Source organism: Chroicocephalus ridibundus, chromosome 2, assembly GCF_963924245.1.
Source record: "Chroicocephalus ridibundus chromosome 2, bChrRid1.1, whole genome shotgun sequence".
Classification (NCBI taxonomy): Eukaryota; Metazoa; Chordata; class Aves; order Charadriiformes; family Laridae; genus Chroicocephalus; species Chroicocephalus ridibundus.
Window position 1 is genome coordinate 147,052,677 of NC_086285.1, and position 25,573 is coordinate 147,078,249.

The window sequence follows — 25,573 nt, forward strand, 5'->3', positions numbered from 1 at the left end:
GGGGAAAACCATATAAAGCCTTCTTACCACCATCAGCTTCCTCGTGGTGAATGAGGCTGCTTGGATCCATATGTATTTTCCCCACAAATTCCCAAATCAAGCCCAGATTTATCAGAAGCGGCTGAAGCCTGCCAGGCCCTGAGGTGGCCATTGCTGACCGGGCCCTGAGGCTGCTGGTGCCCACTGGAGCCCGCCAGGCCCTGAGGTGGCCATTACTGAGCAGGCCCTGAGGCAGCTGGGGTGCACTGGAGCCTGCCAGGCCCCGAGACGGCCACTGCTGACCAGGCTCTGAGGCAGCCATTGCTGACCAGGCTCTGAGGCGGCTGGTGCCCACTGGAGTCTGCCAGGCCCTGAGGCAGCCATTGCTGACCAGGCTCTGAGGCGGCTGGTGCCCACTGAAGCCTGCCGGGCCCTGAGGTGCCCGTGGCGGCCGCAGGCAGCTTGACTCGCTGCCCGGAGGAGGCTGGCGGTGTCCATGTCGACGGCGGTGCACCGGACGAGCCCTGGCTGTGTGGCGGAGAGGAACGAAGGGATGACCGCGCCGGGCTCGGCCAGGCCGGGTCTCGAACCCGCGGCCTAACCGATCCGGAGCGGACCTGTCAGTCACCGCACCGCCGCGGCGGCGGCACCTCCCTCCCTCCTTCCCCCGCCCCTCTCCGCCGTCTCGTGACCGGCGCTGCGGCGGCGTCAGCTGACCCGGCACCTCACGTGACCCGCTGGCGGGTGTGCGGGCGGCGCGGTGGCGGCTGCCGGCGGGGGATGGAGCAGTGACCGGTAAATGGCCGCCGCCGGCGGGACCCGAGAGGCGGAGGGAGGGAGGAAGGAGGAGGGAGAAGGAGGAGGAGGAAGGCCTGGGCCGGACCGCGACGCTCCCCGAGCGGCTACCGCAGCGCTTCGGCCTCCCCCCGCGGCGGGCCGCGCTGGGCCTGGCGTGAAGGACAGCGCCGGCCGGGCCTGCCCGGCCGGCGCTGCCCTTCACGCCAGGCCCAGCGCGGCCCGTCGCGTCTCTCGGGAGTTCTGTCAAGTCTCGGGGGCTGCCGGGTGTCGGGGGCCGCTCTGCCGGGCTCCCGCGGGGAGCGAGGTGAAAGCGCGGCCCTGGGAGCCTGCGCCGGTGGCTGCCGGGGGCAGCTGCCGCCTGCCCCGGTTGTGGGAGCTGTCGTCTAATCCCTGTGATCCAGTTCAGCCGCTCTGGGGAGAGGAAAGCCAGCTCCCCCCTCCCCCCCGCCCCGTATTACAGCCCCGGGTTGCTTCTGCACAGGGCGTATGTGAATTCTGCGTTGTGAAACCTTCCCGGGCGTAGATCTGGCTTCCTCATTGTGGCTGCTTCTGTTTATGAAGCAGGGAGGCAGTGAAGGCCAAACACCAAGCGTCAGAAGTGATTTCTGAGAGCGAGCTTGAAGAAATAACTCTCAGGGACTTAGTGCTGGATATTGGGAGACTTCTGAGTCACGTTAGTAGATTAAGCTTTCCTGTTGAGCTGAATAGGGAAGAAGAAACAATTGTCCCCTCTCCCCAGCCCTGTTGTTTTTGAAAAATGCAGTGCACAGTGTTTTAGCTCAGATTCTGTTTTGACATTGCTATATGTACTTCCAAGTACAGCATTGAAACAGCTGTTAAGTGGTTTTATTGCTTCGATTATAGTGTACTATACCACATGAAGGATTTTTCATTGGAAATCCATTTTTCCTAGTAACATAGAAATTAATCAGTATAAATTATGGGTAGTAATGCAAAATACATTTTAAATAACATATTGAACTTACTTTGGGCATTAGGGTAGTTAGGGTCCAAAAACAGGCTCTCCAGAGGAAAGCTTCAAGGGAAGAAATATTTCAAGCATTGTATAGATGAGTTGCGCTTATTTGTCTAGCAGAACATATTGGCAACGTGTTTATGTTACTTAAATCTCTTTGTAACAGCACATGGAAGGCTATTAAACTTCAAAATTACATTGTGTATTTGCTTATGAGGAAGTGTCAAGGGAAACTCAATGGGATGCTGACCAGTTGTTGAATCTACAATGAGAAAAGTGTATTCTAATGAATTTCTGGTATGAAGCCCTTATAGATAAGAGCTTACATTCTTTGTGAGTACTGAACAAAATAAAGATGGGTCAAAGCGCTTCTGATCTTTCAAGGTTAAATTACTTTCTTTTTGAGATGCAGAAGGTTTGGTCAATCAGTATTAATATAGTAATTTCGTGACCCATGCAATTGTAGGTATTAAAGTAGCTAGCTCAGTGCCATGTATAAAGTTGGAATTCCAGAACCTGTTCCTGGAAGTCATGAACTTTAATTCAGCGTGGTTTATAGAGAGATTCTCACACAAACTTTGTTTCTGCCTTAATTTTTTTTTTCTTTTGGTTGTGTAGCAAATGCTTTTTGCTGAAGTTGGCCAGAAAATGCTTACAGTGGCATCTCAGTAGCAGTTTCACTCCTTAACAGGTGGCTTTACCCATCTTCAGCAGAACTAGGACCATAATTTCTACTCACCTAATATCATAGAGTGGTAGGGTACTGAATGGACAATGTTTAGGAAAAAACCACCATCTTGAAAGTGTTAGCTTGATTTACTCTATTTGTGCTATAGTATCATATGTTTTTAAATTGGTAGATTTAGGTGTTGTAGACAATTCCATTTATGTATATGGCTATCTATTTATGACTATTTCTTTTAATGAGTGTGCATCAGAAACAATTGAAATAGCAAAACCAGCTAACAGTGATGAGGTGAAGCTATGCTATACTCAATAGTATGTTACAAAAAAGTGCTAGTCATAGAGCTACATGGTGTAAACAAGAGTTCATTTGTCCGTTCTTACTGCTTATTCTAGGTTTTATACTTTCTACTTTTGTTTTTATTTATTTATTATTCCCTTGGTTTGTTGTCCAAAAACCTAAAAGCAGGAAAGTCTGAGAAAATTTGACTGGAATGATGCAGGTAATGGTCTTTGGGAGAGAGGAAGGCGAGGTGATAGCTGATAGGCAGTTTTTTGTTGGGGTTATCCTCCCTGCTTCAGCTTTAGATTCTCAGCTTTAATTAATGCTTTCAGTTGCAATCATAAGCAAAGTAGAGAAAGGAAAGAAGTTTAATCATCGTGTTGTTAGCCAAGTACTTAAAAATTTGAACCGTGCCTTTGGAGTTTTCTTGGGATATGAGAAGACTACCAGCTAAATAAAGTTTGCTTCTGTCAGCATGCTTATTGTAACTTCTTTGGTTTTGTTGTTTGTTTTTCCCCCTGTAACTGTAAGTGTCAACATATAGTGCTTCAGACTGCAGATGTTTAAGTGAGGGATGTATCCTTATACAGACAGTGCTTAGTACAATGAGATCTCACTCTGCATTGGACCAGAATTTTTGGCTGATCGCATACTTGCAATAGTGTAATTTTAAAATACTGTCAAAAGTACAGATAAGGCCTTTCAAGGCGAGGTGTAGCTAATAAATGATACTATCGATGTAACTGATATTCTAATGTTAAGGCCAAAAAGAGACTGGTGGTAGGTTTTGTGTGCTGCTGAGATGCCAAAGCTTGCCAATTTAAAAATACCTGTTGACCTAAAGAAAGAATAAATTCACCACAGCAGTGAATCTCAATGCAGACTCTATACCATTATTTGCACAGATCAAAGTTAAAAAATAATAATTTACTAAAAAATACCTGTCAGTGTACTTAGAAGATTTGAAAACTTGGTATTTCCTGCTTTATTCTGTGGTCCTTGTCTTGAAATTTCATGGCTTTCATTTTATAGTGCGTCACTGTGTGTTTTTTGGATGACTAGCATCTGTTTCTGTTTTTCTTACCGTTTTGTAGCACTTCTTCTTTCTCCACTTCTTGTTCACTGTTCCGCATAGTTCTGATTTCAAATTCGTTCCTTCCTTTACATAAAATAAAAAAAACCCCATAGGAACAAACATGTAAAACTCTTCTACCAAGCTTTTTTTCCTTTTTTGTATTTGAAAATACCTCCATTGAGTAGATGACCTTATTTTCCCAATCTGTAATGCAGGGAATGAGACTGTGTCATTGTAAACATGTAACTGTTTCCTTGGATAATATAATCTCTGGAAACTTTGTACTTATTCTTTGAGGGCTATTTATGTTTTAGTGGAAAACATGAGACTGCAATGTTCCATCCATCTGACTGAATACAAGTCTGGTTTTCTACATTATGGCTCTTCTGTCTTTTACTTGGATATTTGCACACTGATTCTGCCACCGCCTAAACTGGTTTATTTATCCAACATTTCTTATAAAGACTGTTCTAGCCCTAGCCTAGTCAAATCCAAACAAAAAACAATTTAATGCTTAACCACTTTGAGTGTGCGTGTCAGCTGTAGGGATGTCTTCCTGCATGGATGAAGTTTACTGTAAACGTGGCCATATCTTTTATAGGGCCAGAGTTCAGTGAAGCATTGGAAGACATCATGTGCAGTGGATTCAAAGAGTTTGGCATCCGTTAAGGAAGATCACACATCAAAGTAGTTTGAATAAGAGGAAATTTTTCTCTTGTTCAATTCATTGATAATTAGACTTCCCGTGGTGACCATTATGCGAGATAATCCTGGTTAGTCCTTCCCTAAAAAAAGAAACCCCATAATATGCTGTTATATTGGTGATGACTGATGTTGCTTTAATTTTTTGTGATACCTCTTGGTACCAAAATCATCAGTACAGTATGACCAAGGGTTGTTACAGTACATGCTTCTGAGCATGAGGGGCCAGTGGTGCCTGAGGGGCCCTTGGCATGGGTTTCACCCTCTCAGGGACCTTCCCCAACAGGCAAGGCCACAGCATGGTGGGGGAAGTAGACCCGGGCTTTTCACCCATCCTTCTCAGAGATAGGACCCCTTTTCTCACCCATACTATTTCCAGGAGCAAAGAACTCTTACCCCTTCTCCTTCCACCCTGCTTTGGCAACTTGGTGGAGGAGAAGAGAGAGTAGTGCCAGTGAGGAGAGCACAGATAACTTCCAGGTCCTCGACTTTCTGCTGTTGAATAGAACCAGCTGTGTAGGTGCATGGCCCCAGCTCTGCAGAGTGCCCAGAACTAGGCTTGGTCAGGCTGGACAAGCCTGTGTGGAGTAGGACATGTGTCTGGTCTTGTAAATATTCCAATTTCTCAAATATTTTTACCTGCGTTGGCATTCTGTGTGTTTAGGATTACAGCACTGCTGTGCTGCTACCTCATAATGGTGTGTCAGGTGGCATGGAATGTGTGGGATCAAGAGCCTTGATGACTGGATGTCATCATCTTTTGTTACAAACAAGGCCCCTTAATTGAAGGAGAATGGCTGTTGTGCCAGTGACAAGATGTGCTTCATGATATTAATTTAATGGTTGGTAAACTTTCTTCAGCTTTAGGCTTCCTGAGTAGCCGAACAAAAGAATCAGCTAACAGGCCTTTCTTTAGCTCATCTCTAAATTCAACACCCTCGATAAATTGTTGAGCCTAGAATGATTACACAGATGAAGGACTTATGTGTTTTGTTTTGGGCGAAGTTTGCTACTGTGTCTTAATTCTTACAAATACAATATTTGATTCTCTCTCAAAAAAAACCCAAACCAAACCCTAAACCGACTGAGTGCTGCAGTCTGTGCTAATGTTGGTTAGTCTCTACTCTTTGAAAGCTGCAACAGCTTATGCAACATAAGACATTGCAAATATCAAAATCTGACATTTAGATTCTGTCAAGGTACATTTTGATTTTTGTTCTTCACTCCCTTATTTAAAAAAAAAAAATCTAGTAACTCTCAACTGTTTTGTTCTGTTATATATATATACATGTATATATGTACATATATACTTTTAACTTCTTGAGCTTGTTTGCAAATTAACTCAACATAATTTGTATTTACTACTGATACTCTCTTGACTATGTCAGTACATGTAACATTATTGAAGGTCTGCAATAATAACAGAGATACCAAGACTAGAAAGTGTCCTTCTTTTCCTTGAAATATTTAGCTGCCAGGAGAACCTTCTTTGCTTGAAAGAATAAACTAAAGTTTATTGTATTTAAATATTCTTTTAGACATTTACTCACTTTAAAGCACTGTCCTAATCTGAAAAGTGATTGGAAAAGCTATAATGTCAGAGTTGAAATTTTTTTTTTTCCTCTTATGCATTGAGAAAAAGTTGTCTGTCATACAGATGCTGGAAAATATATACAGCTGTGAAAATACGATTTGGGTCCTGTTTTATTGGATTTATTTTCAGGTAGATTGTTTGCTTATAATCTTTTGTGGAATTGCAGTTGAAAAATGCTAATGTTGCAAACTCAGCCTGCTTTAACTTGCAGGATGGGCAGTTTAAAAAGACTTTCCAACTGTGTAAATGTGATTTGGAAGATAGGAAAAAATGAATTTGGGACCACGTGATGCTCTTCGTAAAATCTCTTACAGTGGCTGGAGCTGCACTTTAGTAACATGGAATGTCATGTTTTTCTTCAGGCAAAGCTTTGCATCCTGAACTAATGGCAGATATTCTTTTTTCCCCACTCTGCTTCCCTTCTACCAGCATCTCGCCTCTGTCTTCAGAAGCGGAAAACGTCAAGATAAAGACAGAAAAATGACCGAGTTTTGGCTGATTTCTGCTCCTGGGGAAAAAACCTGTCAACAGACATGGGAGAAACTACATGCAGCAACTACAAAAAATAACAATCTTTCTACTAATTCAAAGTTCAATATTCCGGACTTGAAGGTATGTAAGACCCTTGTCGTGTCCTAAGTATGTTTGTTTTGCATCATCTCTGTTTCTTTAGGCTACATCTGTAGATGGGGAATACTTGAAGACTTTTTAGAGAGAACAGCTGACTACTTCTGATGATTATGGGTAGATCTAAACAATAATTTAGACAATTATTTTTTTTTCTGAAATTTGAATTCAGAAAATTGTCACTCTAAGTTTTAAAGGTTCAGCAAGCTGAACCTTCGCTAATTCAGCGTTTTTTCCAGGGCCAGTAGTCTTGACCTCATACTGCTAGCAGTTAGCTGGAGAAGAAAATTAGAAGAAAAATGGAGAGTTGTGATCTGAGTATTCAGATGATACGGTTTCCTTTGTGGTTTTTTGTTTGTTTGTTTTTTGGTTTTGGGGGGTGTTTTGTGGTTTGGTTTTGGGTGTTTTGTTTTGGTTTTTTACTTCTGAATTGTCTGCTTATCCTTTTATGGTTGAGATACAGTGAAAAGGCTCGATTTAAAGTACAGGGGTTGATCAAACCGCTGCTGCCTTTTCTCTGTCCAAAAGTGACAGTCTTCTGTTACAGTAGTGGCTGTCTCTGGCTGCACATTCCAGCGTGACCTGCTGATGCGTGTTAGAGAAAACAGGAAGGAAACTGAAGTATTACTGTGAGAAGCGAAACAAAACCTGAAAGCAGTTTCTCTTAAACACAATTATTGGGTATGAAAAAGTTATGAGCCAGTGTCTTCATTAAGAAAAGGTCTATCCTGACACCCAAATGTTTCTTGAACAAGAAGAATTGTGAGCTCAATTTAACTGAGTGAAAGCTCATCAAAGCTTACCAAAATGAAGAGGAAAAAAATGCCACCAGTCTACCGAATGGATCAAATTCAGGTGGTGTGATGCCTTGTTGTTGTCTCTGCTAAGGAACAAGCTCAGGGCACAAAGTGCTTCAGTGTCTTTTAAGAGGATCTTCCAACTGCCAGAACTTACATTCACATTTAGACTGTCCTGAGTTATTTCGATAGATACATTAGTAGAGGTAAGAAGAGGAACTACAACAAATGTCCGTCTCCTCCCAGGAAATCTTTGGATGTGAATAAGGATGGCTTTCAAATTGTAGGATGTCTACAGCATTTAGAAAAGTAATCACTAAGAACTGATGTGGCTCATTAGGGTTATAAACGATTGGTTTTGTTTCTACACCCTGAAAGGGGCAAAAACTGAGAATACTTTATATATGATGGGAAATAGTCTGGCTTCTGTGGACCTTGTAAAACTGTTTAAGGACTGAGATCCTTTAGTTAAAACTCATTGAAAAGGGGATTTAATCTCCATTGAACAGCAGCCTTATTGCTTAAAGACTTACTTGGCCTGTGGCTTGTAAGTGACCAGTCAAAACATTAGCTTCCTTGTTCTGTATGTAGCTCAGAAGAAAGTGTGGCATGGAAAGTGATTTGGTTGTGATGTTACTTAAGTAATTGTGCTCCTTTCTGCTTCAAGGCTAAAGAGAACAGGAATCATGCAAAGTTGAGTGGTCAAATATACAGAACAAAGATGCTAGACTAAAAAATCATGTTAATAGCACTTTGACTAGACAGAAGATTCACTTATGCCTAATAATATTTCAGCAAGAAATATAAACTAGAAGCTAAAATATTAGAGATAAGGAGAATCATCTCTTTGGGGCTATCTCCTACTTTCATTGAACAGAATGAACAAATGTGCAAGTACTTCAAGGAGAGAACCAAATAAACACTGATGTGACCTATTGAAAAATAATAACCTTTTGGCTGTTTAACTTGAGCATAGGTATACTGTTTTTATGCTTTTTGATGTCTTAGACCTATTTGAGACTTGTGTATGAAACAGCTAAACAGAGTATATTTTACTGTGCTGTAACTTTCATGTCTGAATTATAGAGTCTAAAATAGCATCACCCTTAGCCCCAGAAAGGAATACACGTTGATTTAGATTATTACATGAAACTAGGGAAGAAAGTGTTTTCTGGAGGAGAGGGGAAGAAAGAGTGAAAGCTTAGAGACAAGTTAGATATTCCATTACTCCAGTTGCAAAAAGTCCAGACTCGTGTTGGTCTGACTGCTGTAGTACTCGTGTATCTTCAGAGTTTTCAGTGTTCTGATTGCCTCCAGCACTGAGATACCTGATTATAGAAATTTCAGATTTGATCTAAAGTAGTAAATCAAATGCTAAAGCAAGTGACTTGTGGGAAATGCAGCCAATTCACAATGTAGAAGGTGTTTTAACATGTTTTCAGTAGCTGGAATGCAAAACTGAAACTGTGCCCCAAACTAGAGTGAGATAGGTCTGATACAGTATGCTTTAGGGGTGTCTTGAGCAGATGAAACATGGTGTGACTTTGTTAAAGCACCAAGTCTGAAATATTAGAGTACAGTATTTTATGTAGTTCTGAAAAGCTACCTGTTCAGGAGATTTAGCTTTTATTGTAATTTAGTTTTATACTTCTATGTTTGTATACAATTGCTAATGCGTTTTGATCTTTCCTTCTAGGTTGGCACACTGGATGTTTTGGTTGGTCTGTCCGATGAGCTGGCAAAACTGGATGCATTTGTGGAGAGGTAACAGTTTATTTTTACTAGCATGTAAAATATTAGAATAATGATGTGATGGTTTGCAAGTCCTAACAATACATGGATCGTTTTAAGCTTTTTTTGTTTCATAGTGATTCTCTGTAGACAGTCAGCAAGCTAAAATTTCAATAAGCGGAGCTGCTGGTTTTCCTAGTATCTGTACTTGGAGGAAAAAAAAAAAAGAACTACTTGTGGAATAGCATTGATGAAGGACGGTTCTCCCTATTGTAGTGGTGTGTGCTGCCAGGTCCTGGAGAACTGTTAAGAAATGAGCCTGACAGCTGCAGGAAGTGATGACGAAATGCAGTAAAAGCTGTAAAACTGTTCTTTTAGCAAGTTAGAGTACAATTTACAGACTTTGAGAAGGTTGTTTCCTAATCAACAGAGATGATTAAACAGTATTAATATTAAAATGCAAAATCTATTCATCTTGAAGAAACTAATGGTCCTTTGAAAGAGATTCTGAGCAAATATAACAAAATTTCACATGACCAGAACCTGTGGTGCCTTCTTCTGTTTCAATGAGAAAAATTTTAAGTAGTTGGTTTTAAATACAAAAGGAAACTATTTGGCGTGGCACGTGGGAGTAATATTAAACATAGCTTTTCTAGTGAGGAAGGCAGGTCTTGTGTGTCAGGTCGCATGAGGGCTTAAGGCTGGGGTTGCTCCATAGCTCTTCACTTATCTTTGGTATTTCATTGTCACAATTGCCTTCTGTTTAGTTTGTATTATTGATGACTTCTACCTTGCTATCTATTGTTAGGAAGGGGTTAGGATTTTGAAAGTAGCACAGCCTTCAAAAAAAGATTGGAGTACAGTGAGATTACACCTGAAGTCAACGCTTACTATGTGGAGGCAAGGAAACTAGCCTCACCTTGTTGAGAACTGATGAGTAGCAACACTAGAGAAGGTTTTAAATAAAGTTCTGGCATGTATTTGAGAAGTTGGTCTCCTTCAGATACCGATCCCAGTTTGTGCTCTTGGAAAGTTTGTATATAAAGCAATCAACTCTTCCTTTTTGATCCAATCTCTTAATTTTTTTTTTTCCCCAGGCAATTTCAGATCAGTTTCATTAATGGTATTTCTCAAAATGGCAGGTTTTTTCATTCTTTTTTTCATATCTTTATCTTTCATTTTTACAGTGTTGTAAAGAAAGTGGCACAGTATATGGCTGATGTTCTAGAAGACAGTAAAGATAAAGTTCAAGAGAATCTTCTGGCTAATGGAGGTAAAATGTTAACCGTAATATGTGCATCCTAAGAGTAATAGAAGGCAACTTACTGAATGTTCCTTCTCTGTATGGCATTCTGAAAGCCTAGTTTAGACATGGAAGTACTTTTTCCATGAGTCACCGTCCCTGAAACGAATTACAGGATCCAGAAAGGCAAGAAATTAGATCTACACGTTAAATACTCACTTACAGAAGCCTTTTGATCCTCTGGGGCTGTATTTTGTCATCAGTGGTCTCTGGTGGAACATAAAAATTACTGATCGCTCTAAACAGTCTTTGTATTAGTCTGTCATCTGAATAGGTATGACTTTACATAAACTATGCTGGAATATTCAGTTGTTCCCAAATTGTGATAGAGTGTCTTTATAAAACTTGTCTCATGGAAATGTGTGTCCATTTTATCATAGTAAAGGGTTGCACTGGTCTCTAAATCAGTATTTTGTTTTCAATAGCCATTTAATAAAATTCAGCACCACTTGTGTTGATGCAAGAGAGGCTAATATGAGTGGATTAACATGAAGACAAGTGCAGTGGTCCTAACTAACGTGGTTATTCTTAGATAGGGGCTTGGAGTAGTCTCTCTCGTAGATAGCTTTACAAAACTTTTGCTTCGCGTGAGCCACATAATCTTTGCCTTCTTTTTTCCCCATCGTAACCCTCCCTTCTCCCACCCTTTTTTCACACAAAGCAAAAAATATTTGGTCTTGTCTGTGCTTCTCCAGCCATCATTGACTTCGTAGTAAATATCATTTAGGGTCTACAGAGGTAGAGAAACCAATATCTGAAGGCAGAGGTCACGGATAACTTAAACTTGATTGTTTACTTTCAAATTTCTTAAGCAACAGGGTCCACACGTGTAAAGGTCTACAAACAGTCTGTTACAGTGCTCTTCTGTTACAGCAATCCTAAATGAAATGTAATAAATACATCAGTCTTTTTATCGTCTGTCTTAACAATGTTGTTCTTTAAAATTCTAGTTGACTTGGTCACCTATATAACAAGGTTCCAGTGGGATATGGCCAAATACCCAATCAAGCAATCCTTGAAGAATATTTCAGAAATTATTGCAAAGGTAAGGTAACTTTTTATGTAAAACTTTGCTATTTGAACTTGAGATTTTTTTGCACAGAACTTGGTACTCAAAGCTGTTTGTCTATTTTTGTTAGCTTCACATAACTTTGATAACAATAGGAGTGAACCTGGTAGTAGTGTCTGCCTTTTAGTAACCAAAGTAATATATTAGGATGGGGATAGGATTTGGAGAGTGCTCCCTGAAGGCCGTCATGCTGTCTTTGCTGATTTTTGTTTCCTAAGATCACGGAGTTAACAAATAGATAGCTAGCAAATGATTTCACTTACATTTAAATTTTGCTGGACTGGCATGCCGTTTGTCTGATGTTCTCAAACTTTTTGGGCTGTTAGCAGTGACCCAGGGAATGAACTTACCTTCTGAAAGCTATAGCACTCAGTTGTGAGGGGAAAAATAAGTCCTCAATGTTAGATGTAAGAAAAGCTCATTTGAGTGTTGTCATGGGTTTTCCCCCTGTCTTTACACCTTGGTAAAGTTTTTTGCACTTTGGGGACTTCATTTGGTTTGTACTTGCTGTGAGCATATATAGGGTCCTCAGCAGCGACTTACTGCATTCAAACAGTGAAAGAGTTCTCTCTGAGCTGCCCTCGCTTTAATATCTTCCCAGCTTTCTCAGTTTTTTTTTTGCTTTTCTGTTGTCTGTAATCTGCAAACTAGTGCTTGGAATTATTTGTGTCAATAAAATACGTAACCCAGGAAAAAGAAGCAGCTGCTCGGGGTACCTATAGAGATAGTCTTGGGTGATGGATATGTGGAAACTATAATCGGGGTGGGGATGGGAATTAGTGCTGGCAGACTCATGCTTTGCTGTAACTGCAAAGCAGTTAGTTTAGTTAGCTGGTTAGTCTAGATGGTAGTTTCTCTCCTGAAACTGTTAGTTTAAAATTTTTGCAGAGATTACAAAATCTTAACATGTGGTACATAACTGAGTGAGAATGCAACAAACTCTTTCATTTTGATATTTTCTTTGGGGCTATCACTGTATCTTGAAATTTACTCCACAAATCTCACTCAGTAACTATTCCTGGAAAACATCTACAGTGTGGAGTTTTGTTGGAGGAAGACTGACCGATTTATGACTTAAGATTTGCACATTAAAAATATCCCACAGATGAAAATAATAATCTTAATATCTGACAATCCTTAAGTACATAAGCTTTTGCTTCTTCAGAAGAAGGTATCGCAATGAAGCATTCAGCTATTTACAGCAGGTATAGGCGTGAAGTTTAAGTTGGGAGAAGATGAACTTGGTGGGCAAAGAGGGATAGAGAGAACATAAGAAGACAAGGTGAAGTGGTTTCTACAAGCCTTATCAAGGAAGTGGTTCTTGAAAAAGTTCCTTTCCTTTGGTTTGGCTTTAGAATAGGAGGGAAAGTTACTGAATTAAAAAAGGAAAAAAAAGTCTTCAACTGTGTTTAGTCTCATTTTTGGAACTGACCTGTTGCTATAGTATAGAACTTGGCTTTGTAGGAATTAAGTTTATTGGAAGAAGCATCAAAGAACATAAAGGGACGTGCCCTTTATTGAAATATTATCAAGGTTTCATTACATGTTATCCTGTGTCCTGGAGTTTGCTAGCTAAATCATCTGCTTGCAGCAAAGTTATACTCCAGAACCTGAACTTTAAATTAAATAACTGGCTTACATTCTTCTCCGTCTAATTTAGGAACCTCACCGAATTATTAGACTGGATTGGAGTTCAGCCTGAATAATTTTGGTTGAGGGTTTCCATTTCTTTGCATATTTAGCTGTACGTATCTTCTGTAAGGAGAGCTTCAAGGACTTCAGGAGAGCTTCAGGTGTATTAAATCTATTTTCCAATACTTTAAAAAATGTTTTCAATTGTGAGCCACAGATGTGTGTCCATAAAGTGGAGAAGAGAAGGAAGATGACTGAAATTGCCTTACATTCTTGTAGAAGTGATGCCTAGGAGATAACATCACAGGACTTGAAGCAGTTCTGTCCCTAACATAGTTAAAATCTTCACTTTGGTGTGTGATTAACATGAAGGTATAGGAAAATTGATAGAGCTACATTAATTAAAATCTGTGAAGTCTCTGGACGTGTCTGATGATAAAATAACTTGAAAAGCTTGTCAGATCATGAAATACAACTTTTCCTGCATGGTTTTATATCCTCCTCGTTCACTGTAGCAGGAGATTCTGTTATCTGCCAAAATGAGAGTTATGGCAACTGCAGTGGGGAGTTTGTCAGTTAAGGAAAAATTATAGCAGTGTTGGAAGCCTTTAAAATAAAAGGAAATCTACTAAAGCTATCCATCAAGTTTGTTTAAGCTTTTAACTTTGAGAAGTATTGTGAATCCCAGTGTCAATACTGAAGACTTTGAAGATGTGCCATGTGAGAGCTGTCACTTAATCTAGTCATTCTTTGTATTTTAAATTACAGTCATAAGACTGTTACACAAGGACACAACCTCGATAGCCTTAGTGCCCAAGCCAAACATTTTCAGCAACCCAGGTATGTCTTGCAGTACAACAGCTCAGCTGTCTAGGTATAGGAAGACGTTCATGGATTGCTAATGACTACTTAAGTGGTTTAAATATCTGGGGCTTGCTATGTGTAGAAACAGTCCCACTATGCTGGATTGATACTTTCTTTAGCAATATCATGAGCCTGACTCACTTTACAATGACATTTAAGAGTTATCCACTGGTTCTATTACTGAAAGGAAGCTTTTATGTTGCTTCATTTGGCAGTTTTACGCAAATATATTTCCAAGAGCTCTGCCGTGACATTGAGGTTTGTGGTTCTGCATTCTCTAACGCTTTAATAGGAAGAAAAGCTGATTCTTATTTACAGTAAACTCAGTGCAGCAGTTAACAGGCTTTTGTCTAAGCACTCGTCTTTTAGAAGGCTACTGAACTTTACAAATGAGAACAATTAGAGTATTGACAATTAGGAAATGATGAATGGAACTAGTTCATAAAGGCAGTGTTTGGTATCAATGTTTTTTGCTTTTTGTCATTAAACAATGCATAGTTAGAATGCTGTGGAAAGTTTTGATCCTTGGAAAAGCAGAGGGGAAGGTTGTCGGTCTGGGAAAAAGTCCAAATGCACAAAGGTACTAGCTTAATAGCTTCTGATTAATTTTTTCCCCTGATGCTGTCTTCTAGATGAAAAAAAAAAATAAAAATAGTGCCATTACCTATAGTATAAAAAGTTCTCATTTCTTGTAGTATAAAAAAAGTTTTCATGAAGATGTATGCTTTGTGACACCTACTGAAATGTTCCACATGCTTTACTAAAGGTTATATAAGTCAAAGAATTTAAATAACCCTCAATACTCATCTGTTTAGAAAGTAGATTGTCTTATTTTCAGAGTATTTGCGGTATCTGTAAAGGTGCAAGCTGTTAATGTGTTGCCAAATGAAACTGCTAGAATGTTCAGGCTTTTAATGACTACTTCCTTCTACAGACAAGTGAACTTCTGTGTTACCATAAACATCGCTCTATAACGAAGTGACGTAGGTTTTGAAAGAGATTTATTTTGTGGAAATGAAATCATATCTGGATCCACAAGCGGAAGTGTTATATGCAGACTAAATGTTTTGTCAATGGCCTATGTCCAAATAAAGGGAGGGTCCCTAGACTGTGTTCAGATACTCGTCCCTGTGAATTTTGATATGTTTGTACCTACATACCGTAGGAGGTAAGGAAGCAGGGAAGAAGGGATTAGGCAGCAGTACGATTCCAGACCAGTACTGTACTGCATTCTTTCAGTTAACCAACTGTTACTAAGTGTATTGATTTTAAAATACTTCTCTGAATAGGGTACATGCTGATAGGAGTATAATCGGATGTTTAAGACCTACTAATTGCTTGATTTGTTTCGTGTTCTTCCACTTGCTGCCAGGTTACCTAGCTGGGAATGAATCATTTTTGGTAATCATTCTAATTAGTCCTGGAGGATGGATTTGAGAAAGGTGGCTTACTTGAGCAGCAATGGCAAGCCAAATGTGAGAGTCTGAGTCTAAATGATAAAATAGTTGGAACTTCGATTTGAATGTTTGAAAGAGGATTGAAGGCTGCCAGTGACATTGAACACAGAATGTTGCCTTTACTTGATTAGACAGATGTATTTATTGTCTGAAATAAATTGGATTCCAGTCAGAAACTGTTTATCTGTCTACTCTGGAACTGGCCCTGTGCAACTTCAGACATTCCAAAATACATAAGTTTTTACTAAATGAAGAAAGTCTCTGTAAACCAGATTTTTCTTTATAGTCGTAAGCCACTACCAATGTAAAACAGCGGCATAAAAATGACTTTGTGAAGGGAGATGGTGATAAAATTTATTGTATTTTCCTTTGCAAACATACAGAATGGGAAATAGCTCTGTCTGGGGAGGGGGAGACAAAATAATTGTGATAATACTTAGAACTGTAAATAGCAACAGCCATTTGGATCAGGCAGACGATGCATTTAGTTGATATTCTTTCTCTGAGTGCCCCAGGCTGTTCATCTCAAGCAAAAGTGCAAACTGCAGAGGGCAAACACAGTGCAACAGAGTCTCCTCTGAAGTTGTAGATGATGCAAAGCAATAATGCTTTGGATTACTTAATTCTTGATTTGCTACTCATAAAACCGTACCATCATTCTTGTCACTGAAATGCTAATGAGGGAAAAGTATAATGAGAAGGGAGGTAACAGGTAGAGGAAACGATACCCAGTGTTCACAAGTGTACTTGTCCCACAGTAGGAAGGTAAACTTCAGATGATCTCTCCTGCCAGCTGGGATGGAGGGTCGTAGGCTCAAGGTGATGGAGTAATGGTCAGCTGGGTGCAGTAGCGTGTCCAGTTGATACCAGAAGAGGATGTGTAACTTTTATTATTGGCTGATTTTTCTTTAGAGGAATTCTAACTTAGAACTTTCTGAGTTTTGAGTGAAGTTTTTCAAGCACTAGAGAAATAAACATTTTAACTTGAGTATTTTTTAAGTTCTTGTTGGCAGATCTAAGCTTTGAAATTAAGAATTCATTTAAAAACTATTCTAGTTCTTTAGACGCTGTTCCTTTCCTTTTTATCTTTAAGGGAGTTAACCAGATTGACAATGATCTAAAAGCAAGAGCCTCGGCATACAATAATCTGAAAGGGAACCTTCAGAATTTGGAAAGAAAGAATGCGTAAGTCACATTGTTTTTTGCTTACGTAGCACAGGAAACCATGAAAACTTAGTAACATGTGAAGAGGTACAGCCTTTAAGCTTAATGTGGTTTTGAGGCGTTTATCAATCTTGAATAGCAGCTGTCATAAAAGAACATTATTACCAGCTGACTTGGTGGTACTGGCTCACTTGCAATTGATAAACAATATGAAATAGACAAAAGCATGTACAAATAGTATAAATTGCTGGAGCCTTTGAGAGAAGCTTGCCGTTAAAGTGGTGTGTAACGCTGCTATTTAGCTTTCTGTCTAAACAAGGAAGTCTCCCTTCACTCCAATTTATGCTGTAAGCATATCAATATTTCTGGGTTTCTCCCCTCAAAATTAACCAGCAGAGAGACAGCTGTTGCATACATGCAGGTAATAAATTAAACAAGGACTGTGTGCTGTCTTGTTGTGTACATGTGATGATTATCTGAAATACAGTTGAGGTACAGTAGTTTTTCTCTGCAAATATGGTTGATTCATTTGACGCAATCCCACCATTACAGTTAATGGTACAAGCCTGCTGGCTTATTCAGAACCATGGGTCATACTAATGATTACCATTTTATGAGCCTTAAGTTGCATTTTAGGCCATGGTAATTTGTCAGCTAAGCCCCATTAAATCTGTGTATGTTCTTAGTCTTTTGTGAATGTGAGGCAATATGCTGCTTTAAATTTTTATTGAGGTCTATATGTAGGTCTGTACTAGCTCGGTTATAACTCTGAGGCTTCATATACTAGACTTCACAATTAATGGTTTTAATGGTTCTTGTGTTTTTAAATCACTTTTAAAAAGAGAACTTGGCTTCTTAAATGTGTGAGGTGTTTGGAATATGGAAATGACGCATAGCAGTGGAGCTACTGATAAAAACTTTCAATGACTTTAGACAGATATAAAATGCATATAAGGACATTTTGTTTGCTCTGCTAATAACGAATGATTAGGTAAAATATATTTTTGAAAATGTTATACTGTCAAGCATTGTTCAGATTAACTCAGTTGTTAAACGTGTATTTACTCTGTCTGTCGTGTTTGTTTTTTTTTCTCTGCAGGGGAAGCTTGCTAACCAGAAGTCTTGCTGATATTGTAAAGAAAGAGGACTTTGTACTCGATTCAGAATATTTGGTCACGTTATTAGTGATCGTACCGAAGTAAGTTTATTGTTTGTCCTAAGACCAGAATAAAATAAGAAATCTAAATCAAGTAATAGATCCCACAACCCTATAATACTGTAAGAAAGGACATCTGAATTTGTTTGGGTTTTTACTGGATGAACTAACACAAACGTTTTGATGCTTAGGAGAGGTAAATGAGCCTGTGTACCTGTATTCCATTGTTCATGAGAACTCATCATAAGGAGTGCTGACTGCTTATCGATTTCTTTAACTGGAGATTACACTTAAGTCTCTTATCTAATATTAGCTATGGCTAGTCACATTGCAGAAGATGTCCTTATGAAAATAATAAGTACTGAGTAAAAACATGACTTGTTTTATAGTAGAAGGCTTAATGATTGAATTATCCTGGTTAGGACTATGCTGGATTTCACCACTTAGTGAATGAAGTGAATTCTTGACTCCTTTGCGCTGCACTTTTTCAGATTGTCGGGACACTGCTTTTTAACTTACCTAAGTCTGTATCAATGGAGATCTGCTTATGTCACGTCAAAGGGAACAGGTTGTTCCTGTCTGAAATGTTTAAACAACAAAAAACCCCACTTTTTCCCCTGGCCAAGGAAAGTGGTGATACAGATGTCCTTAAGACTCTTGTAAAATGAGAAAATGATGCTAGACTGTCTTTCTGGAGCTGTGAACAAAGAGAGCTTCTAACTTCTAAAGATAGCCAGTAGGCTGTTTATCACATGAAGCAGTAGTCTCTGTCACATGTAAAACTCTGGTGAAGGCAAAATATTTTTGCAGTGGCTTTAGCAGAAGACAGGTGGTTAGTATATCTCCAGTTACTTTTCTTTTACCTTTGACTTGTTTTTGGTGTTGAAAGGGTGGAACCTCTTCACTACCACCTACAGAAAGGCAGGGCTTCCAAAATTCTCAGTGGTCGTTCAGGCAAGTGCAGGACTCTGGGGAACCCATTTGTAATTGTGGAAAAAAATTTCCTATTAGTAACTCAGAAGAGCGGAGCTACTTAAGGAGTTTTTGATAAACCTTGACATTTGGTCCCCTGAGATCTGTACTTAATGATGACTAATTTAATTTCATAGTTCTTGGATTTCAAAAATTTTACAATTCTAAACTTAACATAAAGACTGAAGATAAAATGTTGGTTTTGCTGTAATTATAGTTTATTTAGGATTAATCTTCAAAAAAGCATGAGGAGGACTGTCCCTGATGTCTTGTATTTCTGACAACCTATACCTGCATTGGAAGATTTGATGATTAAATGTTTTTAACACTTTTTGGAAAAACAATCTAAGATTTCTTACTACAGTGCTAAAAGTCTAACCATAACCTGTTTCTTCTCTAGGTTAAATTATAATGACTGGGTTAAGCAATATGAAACACTAGCAGAGATGGTTGTACCGCGTTCCAGCAAGTAAGTTGTTAAATGCTAAAACTGATGTTTGCATGTGCTATAAGTGTTCTTTACGTGTAGTGATTTTGAATGTTCAAGATTGATAAAAACTTGTCAAAATGTCTAGGTTTATAGCTTTATCTGGTCAAGCTTGATTGTGTTGCAGTTGAGGAAAAAATGAAAGAATCTCTAAGGTTAAAAAAGTTATCAAACTAATTTATGTGGGATGAGTAAAAGAATTGAAAAGTTGGTCTAGTTCAGGACAGGCACGTTCAGATTCAGGCTAGTGCATGGTGGGGTTTAGCAACAAATGCTAGCTAGCCTGTAAGCTTAATGCTTGTATTCGGAGGGCTTGAAATAAGTTGTATATACCCTCTGAAACCTGTTAAAGATTGAAGAACTGTAAGTGTAGATGGTTTTCTTCTGTGCAAAGAAGTCTCATAGGGGCTAACAAAGGTCCTTGGTACCAAGCTGGTGCTTGATGTCTGTGATGGGAAAGACAGGCCAGGATTTGATAATACTGTTAATCCACTTTAGCTGTCTTGTAACCACATTGAAAATAAAGTCAGCATGTAGCATAAAGCATTGCTGTGTTTCTGATTTTTAACGGGGTGAGGTCTGATAAGGCAGATCTGATATCACCAGCTTTGTGCCAGTTACAAAATCTGAACTTGCTCTGGCTAATTTCATATTTGAGTTGGATCAACTTAAGCCTAGTGGGAGATCTGCTAATGATTCTTATTTAATTACTGGGAAACTATGATCCAGGGATAGCTTAAGAAGAGGTGACCTGTTAAACTGTTGGATGGTGCTTGTATTGAAGACAGTATGACACTAAGGAGCAGTATAAATCTCTTCAAGCTTTTTTTTCCCCTAAGGTGAAGTCTCAAAATAAGCAGTATTGTCTTGAATAGTAAATCTAGAGGTTGTCTTTACAGCCTAAGAAACACTTTTTCTTATCAACCTGTTGTTTAATTTGTATCCTTTTCTATTTTAAATCCATTTCCTTTAGAACACACGTTTCTAAGAATTCTGTAGTCCAAATTTTTCAGTATTAGATGAGCTTTAGTTCCTTTTTCTGTAAAATAATCTTAACTTGAACAAATATCCAGACATGTATTAAGTGTTTGAGTTGTGAAGTCTCCAGAAATGGAAACTGTCATACTTTATGGAGGGAGTAAAAAGAGCAGTTGCTAAAGTTTCAGTTACTTTCTGTATAAGGGCTTTAATTTGGGAACTAATCCCATGTGATTATCTACATTTATGTTCTTGCCTAGTAGCAATAAAGTACAACTTAAGCTACTGTATATCAGATGTGTGATGACTTGAACCTTATTAATTCTGACACTTTTTTTTCTGTGTAGCGTACTCTTTGAGGATCAAGACAGTTACCTTTGTAACGTCACCTTGTTCAGGAAGGCAGTGGATGACTTCAAGCATAAAGCCAGAGAATATAAGTAAGGCTTATTTTATGTGTGTTCTGTCTGTCATGCTTTGAAGGATCTCTAGATAGCCACTTCGGATTTTATTCACTTCCAAATGCAGATTTATGGTCCGTGACTTCCAGTATAATGAAGAAGAGATGAAAGCAGATAAAGAAGAAATGAATAGACTGTCAACTGACAAGAAGAAACAGTTTGTAAGTCTGTATAAAGTAGTCATTATAGAAACATGAGACATCTAAGACTTGTTATTGCTGCATAACAATTTCATGAACTTGTGATTCTGAGAAGGCATTGCAAGGACGATGTGACGTAGTCAGCTGCCACCCAGCTAATCTGCTCGGGGATAACTGGGTTTCCTGTAGCACAAATGCTCCTTGCTGTGTTGAGCCAAGTGCTGATACTGCAATTGGTAATGTATGAAGTTTGAAAATGGACAAGTATTTGAATTAAATAATCAGATAGTACTGAAATGGTCCTTAATAGAGTTAGCCCATGGCAGCTGAGATGGTGCGCTGAAGAGACAACAGAAGTCTCATTAAACTTCTCTTTACTCAGTATCAAAACACCCTTGAGCCATTATGTCCATAAGTGAACTTTGCCTTTAAGTTGACTTTATTATGATGGTGCAGATACTGAGTATCTCCTCAAACATGCTTAATGAGCTGAATCTTTTTCTGAAGTTTGAATAACATAATTATTTTCCTCTTCCCTTTCACAGGGGCCTCTGGTTCGGTGGCTGAAAGTTAATTTCAGTGAAGCTTTCATCGCGTGGATTCATGTGAAAGCACTACGAGTGTTTGTTGAATCTGTTTTAAGGTAATAAGGTAGACCTGAATAGTGCTTTTCTTCCTAGATTTTGTAAGAATTCACATCTAGCTTGGATTTACCAAACTGAGGTGTATGAATGCCACTCTTCTGGGATGGAGGAAACAAGAATGGCTTATGACAATAGCTCTTGTTGCCAGTTGTGGAATATTTGAGGTAGATAACTGTGTATCTTGCCCCTTGGATAGTCTTTCCATCGGTGCTTTAGGAATTACAGGTACTCTGTAAGTTGCAGCAGGGTGTTTCTTGCAATTCTCAGCTTGCTTTGAGCTGCTTGTGAAAAAAGCTTACTTTATTGTCTGTTTAGGTGGGAAATGTTAATAGTTCAAAATAAAAAATATTCAGGTTTTAAGTAACATAGCTTGATATCTTGAAACGTATACTTTTTTCTTTAAAAGATGCCTTTCTAAGAATTTTGTAGTTTAAAGCTTTCAGTATTAAACTGTTCAATATTCTAACTATAAAATTTCTCTGCTTTTTTCTTCATACCTATCCGGAAGTATAGTGACTAAGTTGAGTCAAGAACAGCTGTAGTTTTTCTGCAGAAGGAAGGACCTGGATTATTTTTTTTTTTTTAGTGTTGAAAGGCCTTCTGCCTTAGTCAGAAAATTGAAATGTTTTTTTTTTTTAGCCTGTTTGATAAGTTATCATAAAGGAGACAGCAGAGGAGAAAAGGAAAAAAAAATCATTTGCTTGCATTCTAGTCTATTTCATAGCTGCTACGGGCTTGTTTTGAAGACAAACTTGAATAAGAAAGAAAGCTGAACTTGATTTGAATATTGGCAAATGTTTCTACACATCTAGAAAGGAGGGTTGGGTGGAGACTACATTCTCCACCTAGTGGTATAAGCAAAGTCTTGCAAGTGAACCAGCTGGAATGTTCAAAACCTAGTTCAAGACTTCGAGTAACTTTGAGAATTGTGCTAAGTGCTTAAGGATTTAAAATGATTGTAAAAGCATTTAGACTTCTGTTTCATTATTTTAAACTTGAAGAAAGAATTTCTACTTTACTGATGCCTTATGAATTGTAGAAACACAATGGTCTTGCAAAAATGAAAATGAGCAGAATTTCCTCTTCAGCAATAGGATTCTTTCTCAAAACAAAATAAAATAAAATCCTACTTTGAAAAATGAGGCTTATTTTAGCATTTTCATAGTTTCCTGCTTGACTTCCTCAGGTATGGTTTGCCAGTTAACTTCCAGGCAATGCTGCTTCAGCCTAATAAGAAAACAATGAAGAAACTGAGGGAGGTTTTGTATGACTTATACAAGCACCTTGACAGCAGTGCAGCAGCTATCATTGATGTAAGTATTTTTGTAACTGCTACTCCCCTTCAATATTAGGTTTAGTCTGTTTAAACAAAAAAAAAAAGTCTGGCTTTATTAAAAAGCTATACCTGTCTACATTCTCCATCACTCACAGTACCGAAAATTATGTCTCCTTATAAAAATGCCACTTCTGTTTTACGTTTTTGCAGAGCGGGCGGTATTCAAAGTTGTAACTAATGCATTTGATGAGCTGTCTGGTACAAAAGTTTCACGTAACTTCTTACTGCATTCTTTCCTACTACTGTTGGAAAGGTATCTTACAGACTGCATACACATTCATATCCTCAAAGAATTCAAACAAAATCACCTTTGATCTGAACTAGGCTTAAGGAATTTAAACACGTTTTATATCTTTTTTGGAGCCCTGAAGAAATACATAAATTGTCCACAGTCTACAGTAACAATGGCCTTAATACTGAAACAGCTTTTTTTTTTTTTTGATTGCATTGCTGTCTTAGTTTTTAAGTTAACATGGTTGTCCTCTGCTGAAGGAGGCTGAATTGATGTCAAGACAGCATCATCCTTTCCATCTGTAGAGGTCTCATCTTCATGTTTAAAGCCGATTTGCTAGGAGGTTTATTCTGCTGATTTGTTTTGTATTGAAAAGCAGTGCTTTTCATAGTTAAAGATTAACTAAAGGTAGACCACACAATGAGTTTGGCTGAATTTTAAAATATTATTTTTAATCTACCTTGTTTTTTCAAAGTATTTCCATGCCTTTTTGGGAAAAGGGGGTTTGAGACAATTAAGGTGAAAACTGAAGATGCTGAACTTCATGTAACTTCCTGGATCATTCAGCACCCTAAATGATTATTCTTTTCATAAAGTGTCTGTGTTTAGAAGTAGTAAAACATAATTGCAGTACTACTTCCATTTACTGGCCATATGTTTACTATAGCAACAGACTTGAATTATTGATACAAAGCTACTTAGATTTTAAAAAATCACCTGTATTTAATTTTGAAAAATACCGTTACTCATTTTTCAAAGTTCTAACTTTGTCGCTTAAACAGTCACTTGAACGTGAAAATTTAAGCTTGAAGTCTTGCCTGGCCTGTTTGCTTGTAAAATATGTGTTCCATCTACTTCTGAATAGGAGTCTGAATTGTAAGGGTATAACTGTTTTTAAAACTTTTGTTTGCAGGCAACGGTGGATATTCCAGGCTTGAACCTCAGTCAGCAGGAGTACTACCCATATGTGTACTACAAGATCGACTGTAATTTGCTGGAATTCAAGTAAAAGTTCCCTAACATGACAATCTTCTCAGTGTTGGTGTAAACAAACAGAAGTGAGGATGAAGTACAGTGATACTTTTAACACTCTACTAATCATATGCTTGCTTCTTATGTTAGGTGAATTTGACACACAGTGGTCCATCTCTAGATATTTTCTTTTTAAAGAACAGTGTAGGTAATCTGCTTTTAATCAACTATGTCTGTAAATGTATATTGAGAGAATTGAAGTATTTATAAACAGAGTGATTTATTTAAGGAAAAGCTCATTCCTCTTTCATATGGTGGTCTGTGTTAATTCCATTTACCATTGTTTATAAAAAAAAACTTGTTTACAGAAGAATAGTGTAAATGTTCATGGCCATTTTGTTCATTTGATTTAGTAGATACAATTGTGTTAATGTTGTTGAACTGTGATGTAAAGTATGTAAAATTGGTATGGAATTGTGCTTTCTGAATGGTTTAAAATTACAATTGAAGCACTGTAAACACAGGAAAAAATAAACATGCCTGTGCAAATGTGTCACTTTCTTGTACCACAAGTAACTGTAGATTGCTTCAGTTTAGACACAGCTGTGTATTACGCATTAAAACCAGTGCTGCATCCTACATGCAGTGGTACAGGAATGCGATTTACTTCAGCACAAATACTTTTAAGAGATGCAGGTGTTTTTTTGCTTTGTGCAGAAATGCTCAAATATGTTGTTTGGCCACCAAATCTATGTATGAATGTTTTTCATATTTATATATTCAAGACTCTACAGAAAAGATGTGAGACGATTATTGGGAAGATGGGAGTAATGTGAGATGCTAACAAGCTAGGCTGATCTGGGATTTTTTGATAATTCTTTGTTCTTTTCAGTCAGTTGACACTTGGGACTACTTTATGGCTTCAAATACTGTATTTTTTTTGGCAGCACCTTTCTACCATACAGGGGATATGACAGCTTCCTTTAAATGTGTGTAGAGAGGGGTTGTCTATTTCAGGAGCAGTTATCACAGCTATTACAAGTATTCTACGTATTCTAGCTGCTAAATATGCAGTAAAAACTGGAGTACCTTTTAAAACTGACTTCAGTTAAGACTGAGACTGGAGGAGCACTGATTTGTCACAATTAGTATTTGAAGTACTGTAACCACTGGATTTTTTTCTAATTTGGTCCCTAACTGAAAATGCCAGTGCTGTGAATCTAAGCATTATAGAGCTTTCAGCTATAGAATCTCTAATTGTGACCCAGAAGCACTTTTGAGGAATTTGCTGTCTTTGATAAGCCAACATTGAGATCTCTAATTATTAAAAGAGAAGGCTAGCTTTTGAATGCAAGAGTTACATCTAGGTACTGATAACGAAATGGGGGTTGAAGTCTATAAAAATAATATTTACTGTGTAAAACTATATTTGCTTTTCTTACTATTTTTTTTATAGGTAA

At 38.4% G+C, this 25,573-nt stretch overlaps 1 protein-coding gene across 1 annotated transcript; it reads left to right on the top strand.

The window, feature by feature from the left end:
- The first annotated feature begins 646 nt into the window (after positions 1–646).
- ATP6V1C1 (ATPase H+ transporting V1 subunit C1) lies at positions 647–24,672 on the top strand. Its single transcript, XM_063327315.1, has 13 exons — positions 647–774; positions 6,521–6,703; positions 9,212–9,279; positions 10,434–10,519; positions 11,500–11,594; positions 16,665–16,756; positions 17,835–17,933; positions 19,264–19,332; positions 20,676–20,768; positions 20,857–20,950; positions 21,475–21,572; positions 22,760–22,886; positions 24,055–24,672. The coding sequence occupies exons 2-13, from the start codon at positions 6,572–6,574 to the stop codon at positions 24,148–24,150; spliced, it is 1,149 nt and encodes a 382-aa protein (XP_063183385.1). The 5' UTR covers positions 647–774; positions 6,521–6,571; the 3' UTR covers positions 24,151–24,672.
- The last annotated feature ends 901 nt before the right edge of the window (positions 24,673–25,573 follow it).

Excerpts from the sequence above, each read along its gene's own strand:
- ATP6V1C1 (XM_063327315.1), top strand. The coding sequence starts at position 6,572 with ATGACCGAGTTTTGGCTGATTTCTGCTCCTGGGGAAAAAACCTGTCAA. Across the intron at positions 11,595-16,664 it reads TTTCAGAAATTATTGCAAAG|GGAGTTAACCAGATTGACAA; the intron begins GTAAGGTAACTT and ends TTTATCTTTAAG. Across the intron at positions 20,951-21,474 it reads CTGACAAGAAGAAACAGTTT|GGGCCTCTGGTTCGGTGGCT; the intron begins GTAAGTCTGTAT and ends TCCCTTTCACAG.